The sequence below is a fragment of the Triticum urartu genome, chromosome 7 (genome assembly GCF_003073215.2).
Source record: "Triticum urartu cultivar G1812 chromosome 7, Tu2.1, whole genome shotgun sequence".
In the NCBI taxonomy this organism is placed as follows: domain Eukaryota; kingdom Viridiplantae; phylum Streptophyta; class Magnoliopsida; order Poales; family Poaceae; genus Triticum; species Triticum urartu.
The window spans coordinates 269,618,974-269,628,292 of NC_053028.1; the positions used below are offsets into that span (position 1 = coordinate 269,618,974).

General features: G+C 49.2%; 1 protein-coding gene across 1 annotated transcript; it reads left to right on the top strand.

Moving 5' to 3' along the window:
• The first annotated feature begins 633 nt into the window (after positions 1 to 633).
• Positions 634 to 6,778, top strand: LOC125518618 (bZIP transcription factor 29-like). Its single transcript, XM_048683447.1, has 4 exons — positions 634 to 1,784; positions 1,858 to 1,990; positions 2,070 to 2,154; positions 6,223 to 6,778. The coding sequence occupies exons 1-4, from the start codon at positions 820 to 822 to the stop codon at positions 6,441 to 6,443; spliced, it is 1,404 nt and encodes a 467-aa protein (XP_048539404.1). The 5' UTR covers positions 634 to 819; the 3' UTR covers positions 6,444 to 6,778.
• Positions 6,779 to 9,319: the final 2,541 nt, after the last annotated feature.

Below are 9,319 nucleotides of genomic sequence, written 5' to 3' on the forward strand. Positions count from 1 at the left end.
TACAATTGTGATGGTCCTGTGAATTTTACTTCTACTATTTCCTCATTGTCGATCCAGAAGTCATGTAACACCCAAAGTGGAGGGGCTCTCCTCCTTTCCCTTCTTCAATATATAGTGCGCACGCTCGTGGGCATTCGAAAAAAGAAGAAGCCATGACGTGTAATCGAGGATGATGTTCCGTATCTTGAAAGAGAAACCATGTGAGGCCAGAATAAAAAAGAATGTGGCAGAGGAGATAAAGAAAGCGAGTCGTCCAGTCTCCGGGCGGAGTCTGAAACAGGACCCTAATCCCACGCTCTCACAGTCGCGGTCGCGGTCGCACCCACTAATCACGGCGCATCAATCAAGCTGCCGCTATCAATCATTAACGGCGACAAGACCAAGCACACAAGCAAAACCACGCTATGCAAATCCCCCGAATATAGCAGAGCGTCCGGTCAAACCGGCCTTCATTTCCCAAGCACGATGCATAGATAAGTAAATAAACAAAAGAAAAGAAAAAGAGCGAGGGATTTTTCCGGTCCCTTTGTCCAATGGAGTCACGCGGCACGTAGCTCCGCCTCGGACCACATGCACACGCAAACCCCAATTGAAAATTATTATTACTCGCCACGAGAAAATCAGCTTTTGTTTTTGTTTTCGTCCGAGCAAGCGAGCGAGCTCCTCGCGAGGCTGCCCCTCTCCCTCCCTCTCTCTCTCTCTCTCTCTCTCTCTCTTCCCCCACATCTTCAGTTCGAGGTCGGCGCCTGGGCCTCACCTCTCCTCGCCGTCGGCATTCCGCCGCCCCCCCTGCCGGAATCGCCTTCTACAAGCTTCTCCATGGACGACTCCGGTGGCGCTGATCCGGCGCGCCAGCATCTGTCCCCGCAGGGCGGCGGGGGCGGGCAGCCGCCAGTGCCGCGCTCCCCGACCCCGCTCGACCTCGCCGCCGCGTCTGCCTACCACCACAGGCGCCTCTCCCCGTCGCCCCGCCCCCCGGCTCACCCGCAGGTGCGTCTCCCGTCGCCCTACGGCCAGATCCCCTCCGGCGCCGCGGCCCACCACGCGCGCTCGCTGTCGCAGCCCCTCTTCTTCTCCCTCGACTCGCTCCCGCCGCCGCCCTACGCCGATCTGGCCGGCCCGCCCGCCATCCCGCCCTCCCCGCCGTCTTCAAGCTCCGACCCGCCGCCCTTCGGCCTGCCGCCGCGGAGGGCTGGCCACCGCCGCTCTCAGAGCGACATCCCCTTCGGGTTCTCGCAGCTCAGCCCGCCCCTGCCGCCCCCGGCGCCGGTGAAGCGCGAGGCGGCCACGGGACAGGATGGCGGCAGATTGGAGGGCGACGACACTGCGTTGTACGACCTTGTCAACGCCTACATGGACCTGGACGGGATGGACGCGCTCAACTCCTCCGAGGACCGCCACGACGACCGTGACAGTCACAGCCGTGCCAGCGGCACCCGCGCTGCCAGCGCGGCCGAGAGCAGCGAGAACGAAGCCGAGAGCCAGTCCACCTCAGCGGAGAGGAAGGACGGAGCCAAGTCTCGGCATTGTCGCAGCTTGTCCATGGACAGCTTCATGGGGAAGCTCAACTATGCCACGGGTGACGATTCACCAAAGCTACCACTGCCGTCCCCCAGCGGTGGCCTTTCCAGGAGCGGGAGTGGGTCCTTGGATGGTGGTGGTGCTGCGTCACTGTTTGGTACCGAGTTCGCCAACGGGGAGTTCACTGAGGCTGAGAAGAAGAAGATCATGGCAAATGAACGCCTGGCAGAGATAGCTTTGACAGATCCTAAGAGGGTCAAGAGGTATGCATTTCATCATAGAGTGAAAAAATATTTCCCACTCAATTTAAGCATCCTGACTTTTTAAAATTGACAGGATTTTGGCAAATCGCCAGTCTGCGGCAAGGTCAAAGGAGCGCAAGATGAGGTACATTCAAGAACTCGAGCATAAGGTACAGGTCTTGCAGACAGAGGCGACTACACTTTCAGCACAGTTGACAATGATGCAGGTTTGTCTTATGGAGTTGCTCTGTATTTTGATTTTGTTTATGTTAGGACGGAACTAATTCTTGACGCACTTGTTTGCAGAGGGACTCTGGAGGACTTGCGACTCAGAACAATGAGTTGAAAATAAGGCTGCAAGCAATGGAGCAACAGGCACAGCTGAGAGATGGTATGCTTCTTATGGTCCCCTTCAGCATTGTTCTTCATTTCTTTTGGTTAAAATTAAACTGGGTTATGTCTTCTGGGGAAACTAGCAAACGGCAATACAAAAATAGTGCTCTTTAAGTATTATGCCAGCATGTGTCTGTGCCAACTTTCAACTGTCTGGGCTGGTTTGGTAATCATGTAGTATCACCAATGCAGATCAGTCTTTTTATTGTTGGGTCGGGATAGTTTCTGTTTATGTGCACTCGACACTGTAGGGTTAATCAAGGCCAAGCAAATAAGTTTACATTAAAATGCAATAGTCGAGTGGTTCTTGGATGTTATTGCATGTTTCATGTGTCTAGATATATTGGTTCTTAATTTACCATGCATCTTGGTTGTGTTTGTAATAAAAAATTTCATGGTTTGGTGCTGAAAGATGACTTGCCAATATTTATCCAAGCCAAAGCTAAACCAATTGGTTGGGTGCCAACTTCTCTAAAAACTTGCCTACATTTGGCAAGTTTTGGAGTTGCAAAATGTAGGTATGCCAAAATATTGGCTAGCAATTTTTGGCTCCCAACAAAAGCATGGCCTATTACCTTTGTTTCGTGATTTATGATTTACAAAAAATTGTGTGCTGGTTCTCTATGATAGTCAGTTATATTAAGTCGCCAAATGTAAGCATGCTAAAATATTGGCTAGCAATTTTTGGCTACCAACCAAAGCACACTCTATTACCTTGTTTCGTGATTATTATACGAAAGATCGCGTGCTTGTTCTCTGTGTTAGTCAGTGATATTAAACTATCATTATAAATATTGCTGATTCTTTTTATGCTGGTGTACAAATTTTCCTGGCGTTGATTACTTGCTGAGTAGATTAAAGTCCTTTTGTCTCAGGAAAGTTGATTTGCAAATTGGTTGAAAATTGATGACACAGTATATTCATTTTATATTATTACTTTATTAGTTGCTAGGGGTTCGGTCACCAGGTGGCTGGGTTGTACCATCATGGTACATACTTTTACTGGGATTTTTTTGAACAATATGTATTTGGAAAATCTTGCATATCTTAACACTGTTTTATCACTAATCAATATATGTTTTAAAATACTTTGAAAACCTTGAATACCTCAAACTATTTTATCATGATTTCCTCATGTGCGTCTAGTTTGACTAGGTTCGTTACTCTTGCTTACATGAGGATATATCAACTAATGTCCAGTTCCTTTAGATGCTTATGTGACCTACTGTTTGTTTTGGTTCCTTTGGGCACATTTTATGGTTGATAAGTACTATATACGTATACTGTAGAAACTGTCTTCTTACTCACTTCTGTTGAAAAGGCTTGTATATTTTTCCTTAATGACATTTGAAAAGATTCAAATATTCCATATATCTAGTCTTAAATTGTGTTTAATAGCCTATTCAGATCTAAATGTCAGATTGCTATTTCAATTAGTGTAAAAATCGTTTCTGAAAGTTCACGCTGGTGATGTATACTTGTTTTGAACATTTTTAATGCGGTGTAAGATTGAAGATCTATAATAGCATTTTCTCTATGCGTCTTCTGTGCATTTTTGGTTATTTGTGAGTCCACAGTTGGTTTCAGGCTTTCAGTAAATGTTCTAGCTACTTAGCTAGCGGTCAGCAATTTATGCTAGTGATTTTGTTGCCATGGGTCCTCTCTGTGGATTGATATATAGTCCATATGTAGCTAATATACGGTTCTAAGAGCATCTCCAGTCGGACTTGCCTAATCTGACCCCATTTATGTTCGCCGACCGCCCCATATTTGTCCGCCCGGGCAACCACAGTCCACACCCCTCATATACAAAACCTCAAATCCATACAAAGCCATGCATATAGATCATATATCACACAACCAATTCAACACAAGCCAAAATAATTCACAACAAATCAAATTCAACAATTCATACATAGGCATACACGAATGAATCAATCGCCCCCATTGTTGCACTCATGGATCTCCTTTTTGTTGATGATCCACTTCTTGCAATTGTCATACATGAGGATAGTGTCGGCCGACATGATCCTTGACTCCTAGTGATCTTCGTGAGTCTCACCTTCTCAAGCTCAAGCTCCATTTCTTTTTGCCATTTCTCTTGCTTCTCCATGTCTATCCTCTCCCTACATGATCATCCTATCCAACTCCATGCCCTCCCGATGCACATACAAGAAGAGCTTGTACCTCTCCCGCTTCTCCTCCCTTTTCTCTTGCTTCTCCATGTCTATCCTCTCCTTCTCCATAATCATCCTATCCCGTACCCTCTCCCTTTGCACATACAAGAAGAGCTTGTACCTCTCGTGTTTCTCCTTCATTTTCTTCAATGTCTCCTCCCTTGTTGCAAAAAATGTCCGTCCATGTGGCGGACATTTTGCTTGCCGGGTCGTCACGTGCGCCCCTATCCTTCTCCCACTTCCTCCCCCTCAGTGTCTATTCCTCTTTGGGTTGGTCCCATGTCAGTCCACCCCTCCATTTGGCTCATCGTCATCATCCAGTCCAATAGATTGGTGAGTTGTCGGGGTTCTTGATATCTTCAAAAGAGGTTTGACCACTTTGGTTTCCCAGTCAATTGCACCCAACAATCCAAAATAATCCAAGAAAGGAAGCAAGACAAGGAAGATGATGAACAATGTGAAGCAAACAAAACTTACATGGCTATCGACTCCAATACCACTTTGGTGCCTATTCACCACTTTTGCATAGAAACTGCAAAACTTGTTCAAACAAAGGCGAATTTTGATTACCCATTTCATAGTTTGGAGGAGCTTCACCGTCATTTATCATGTCCATCATGAACGAGTCCTAAAGATGCATCACAGTGAAACTACCATCCTATAATGGATCCGATAAATGCACATGGGGCAAAAAAGACCTAAGCATTTTGTTGAGGAATATCTTCGAACGGTTGCTAGGCATGTCCGTCGCTGAGGATCCCCGACGTTGTCCGTGACTGTTGGAGTTGTGGTGACTTGTATGACGTGTCCAAGAGGCGTCCGCTTCCTGCGTGAAGCCATTCGAGATGCTGGACCATTGTGAAGCTCCATGTCAACGACGTCCTTCTCCGCCTTCTTGCGGGCGTGCTGCTGGAGTTGCTGCTCCTTGCAGATGATGGTCTCCACTTTGCTCCCAGCGGTAGGGACCCCCATGGACTTTGCCGAGCCATCCTCCATGGTGCGGGCGGACGGCGGAGTGGGCCAGGACGGCTAGGACGAAGGAGGAGGTGGGCGCCACAGATGCGGAAGAGGGCAACGACTCAGATGCGGGAAAGAGAAGACAGACACATTAGAGAGGGTGGTCAATTTGGAGGAATTTGGAGTGGGTTCGGCTTGCCGGATCCGACGTGGTGGACGCATCCGGGTGCTCCCAAATCCGTCCCACATATGAGCTGGGTTTGAGGGGTGCCGGACAGCCTGAACATATGGGCTGGGTTTGGGGGGTCCGTTTGGGTGGCCTATTTGTGTCCGCATGGTGTTTGGGCTGTCTGCCCGGGCATATGGGTGCGAAGTAGGGGGTCCGGTTGAAGATGCTCTAAGGTCGGCTAGCATATGTCTCTGGTTGGCATGATAAATTGCTGGTGTTGTACTAGAAGTTGATTTCATTGCAAGATGGCATCATATGCCAATTGCTAGCCCTACCCAGATAAACTTTCTAGGCAAACGCAAGTGTGTATGATAATGATATTTTCATTATCTTCATGCTTGTTTCCATAGTTGTCACAGTATTAGTTATGTGTTGTGTTATATAATCCATGTTTAGTTGTTCAGGTTGTTGTTTGCAGTGTCTATAAACCAATCATGTGTCATTGTGTTTATTTGGGTGACAGGGTTATATATGTTCATCTTGCTTTGTGACTTTCAGTGCTAAACTATGGAAATCAACTGTGCATGTGCCATTTTTTTCTTTCTTTTCAGATAATATAAGATTTTATTTCCTTGTTGATGCACATTGTTTTTTTGCCACCTATTGCAGTGATTGAATGAAGGCTATCATGTAACTTAATTAGTTGTTTTGTAATGTTCTGTCCATTGATTTATGTTTCTCTATGGGATTCATATGTATCCAGCTCTGAATGAAGCACTAACGGGTGAGGTCCAGCGGCTGAAACTTGCAACCGGTGAGATTACGGATGCTCGTATGTCGAAGGCGGGCCTACAGCAGCAGATGAACTCCCAGCTGATTCAAATGCAGCAGCTGCAAATACAGCAGCAGCAACAGCAGCAGTCATCACAGACGCAGCAGGCTCAGCAGCAGCAGCAGCAGCAGCAGTCGCAGCAATCAGCATAGACCAAGTCACAAAGAACCTGGATCTCTATAGCAGAGGAGAAATTCGAATCTAGCCGAGCATGATGAGTTGAAGATGGTGATCGTATGTGCGAGCGGAGAGAAAATAATATCTTTTGATTATATCAGACAGGTTGTAGGATGGATAGCAGTGGTTGGGCAACGGATGCTGCCCGAGTTCTTTTGTTTAAGGTGGTATAATACTCAGCGTGGAGCATGGTCGTCGTCGTACCGTATTGTCTGTCGTATATTCGTGCTGTACATGAGTACCTTCCTTGTGAGTCACTGTGGTAGTCTTCTCATTAAAGATTCTTTCCGACGAGTTGTTTCTGCGAGTCTATGAGGTTATTATATTACAAAATCTACAACAGTACCTGTGCCGCGAACGTGTAATGGAGTATATGGCGTACTTCGTCAGCGTTCGGGCTATGCTTGTGTTCACGTTTTGGCGTTGGTTGCTTTATCTCTCCTGTGAAAGTCCGTTGCAGATCTGGCTCTCCAAAAAGTCGAGTGTGGCAAGCTAGGTAAGTAATCAAAACAATTAAAAAAAAAATTCCAGTCAGAGCATCTACGGCCGGACCCCTATGTCTGCGGGTCAAAAAAGAGTGATCCAATCGAATCTCTATTTCATTCCGGGAAACGTTTCACGCCGGGGCACCGGCCGAAGCTTCGACCGGACTCGCTAGCTGTTGCTGCTAGTAGGTCCACCTCACATCCCTTATCCTTCCGCAGTTATTTTTCACGTTTTGCTTTCCCTCCTCCTGCATCTAGGCTTCCTCCCAACCCCAAGCACTGACTGACAATGGCCCCCCACCACACACCAGCTACCCCCCGTTACTGGTAGGTGATGTCGTCGGTGTCAAGTCCGGGCAGGCTGGGACTACGCCTTCAACCGGTCACGGCGGACAGCCGCCCGCCTGGGGCGACGGCCTGGCTTTTGCCACCCCACCCCACGTTGCCCTCTGGCGTCGTGCTGCACGCTTCGACGAGCCCGTGCTACGAGCGGCGACCGGTCACCGGAGAAGACATGCCCACCGAGATGTGTTGCAACCGGCCTAGGCGGAAGCTGGAACCACGTCATGGCCTGTTGCAACTGGTGCCCGAGAGAGCTCCCATCATGGGACGGCGAGCATGGTGACCACGAGCTGCGAAGACGGCGGCGTTGTTCCAAGCAAACACTAAAGACATCACGCTTTTTGTTACATGCTACAACCTGTATCACATTTTGCTACAACCGGCACACCACTCAGCTACAACCGGCGTCGAGTTTTGCTACATCAGATATACAGAAAGTTGCAAGCGTTCAGTGCCATCAAGGAAAGCTACAACCATCTACAGAAAATGCTACAACCTTCGATGAAAAAAGCTTCAACCGAACGAGAGAGGAATATTTCACCCAGGCGCTGCTCAAAACGAAAAAAGTTTCAATCGTTTAGAAAAGCTTCCACCGTAGGGGGGAAAAGCTTCAACCATTGAGATAAAAGCTACAACCGTGTCAATTTTTTGCTACTACCGTCTATGTGTTTTGCTACATCCATTCATGCGGCCATGGTGCTTTTTTACGACTGTGGTGTGACCGGCGAAGACGAGGATGGCATTTTTGTTGCAACATCCTCGTCTTTTGCTACCATTGGCGATGTGTTTTGTTACATCCGATTAATTTTTTTGCTATAATGGCGATGCCGATGGATTTTTTTGCTGCAACCGTTGTCTTCATTTGCTACGTCTGACACGGGAAAATGCTACCACGGGGCATCTCTGTTTTTTGCTGGAACCAATCATCGGTGAGGCGGAGCTGCATCCATGGCACTCCGACGAGCAGCGGGGGCAGCGAGCGGTCAAGGCGAGCTGAGTCCCGGAGCGCGGGGCGGCCCCAACGGGCGGCCGGGGCGGCGAGCAGACTGGACAAGCTGAGTCGTGGAGCTGCATCCATGGCGCTCCGACGGGCGGCCGAGGCGGCGAGCGGTCAGCTCCAACCGGCGGCCGGGGCGGCGAGCGGCCGGGGCGAGATGAGTGCCGGAGCGTGGGGCGGCCCCGACGGGCTGTCGGCGCGGCGAGCGCTCGGGAAGACGACGATAAGGTAAAAAAAAGCAGAGGAGCTCCGATCTGACGGTGTCGCACAACAGATCGGGCGGCTGGGAGCAGACCGGCCGAAACATTCGGCCGGTGCGCCGGCGCCTAGAGGTGCCCTTTTATTCCTAAATGTCTAGACTTACTGGTGTATTTCATACCCGTCTCAAATCCCTATACCAGACATGTCCGCCGGTCAAAAAAGAGTGATCCAATCGGATTCCTATTTTATCTCTAAATGTTTAAGACTCACTGGCGTACCTCATACTCGTCTCAAATCTAGGGTCAAAAAAGAGTGATCCAATCAGACCCTCTATTCTATCTCTAAACGTGTGGACTAACCTGTGTACCTCAAACTCGTCTCAAATCTGAGAGCAATATGAGGCTGCCTGGGCACGCCTAGACACTCCTGCCACCTCAGAGTGCAAGGACCCACAAGACATCCACAGTTCTCCTTTCATCTCTCTTCTCATGCCCATGGCCGAAGCTCACCCTGCCGAGCATCCACACCAGCCCCCCGGCCGCTGCCCCCGTCGCCGAGATGAAGATTCCAGCGCCCACGTCCCGACCTCATGCCAACGGCCGCTCCCAAGGCAGACCTCGTGCGCCGTTTGCATGAGCTGGCCGAGACTGCTCGTGCCCGTGGAATCCGTGTGTGCATCCGCGTGGCCGCACGCCCGACGAGCTGGATCCTCTGTGATGTAGGGTAGAACCCTAGTGGACCAATCTTTCACGAAAGGAGCGGATCCCGCGATGAACACGAGGGGAAAAACACGAGAGGAACACGAGAAACCAACAAATATGATCAC

What these genes read in the sequence shown, in the direction of transcription:
- LOC125518618 (XM_048683447.1), top strand. Translation starts at nt 820, where the DNA reads ATGGACGACTCCGGTGGCGCTGATCCGGCGCGCCAGCATCTGTCCCCG. An exon ending in CACAGTTGACAATGATGCAG is followed by an intron (nt 1,991 to 2,069) that starts GTTTGTCTTATG and finishes ACTTGTTTGCAG; the next exon opens with AGGGACTCTGGAGGACTTGC. An exon ending in ACAGGCACAGCTGAGAGATG is followed by an intron (nt 2,155 to 6,222) that starts GTATGCTTCTTA and finishes ATATGTATCCAG; the next exon opens with CTCTGAATGAAGCACTAACG.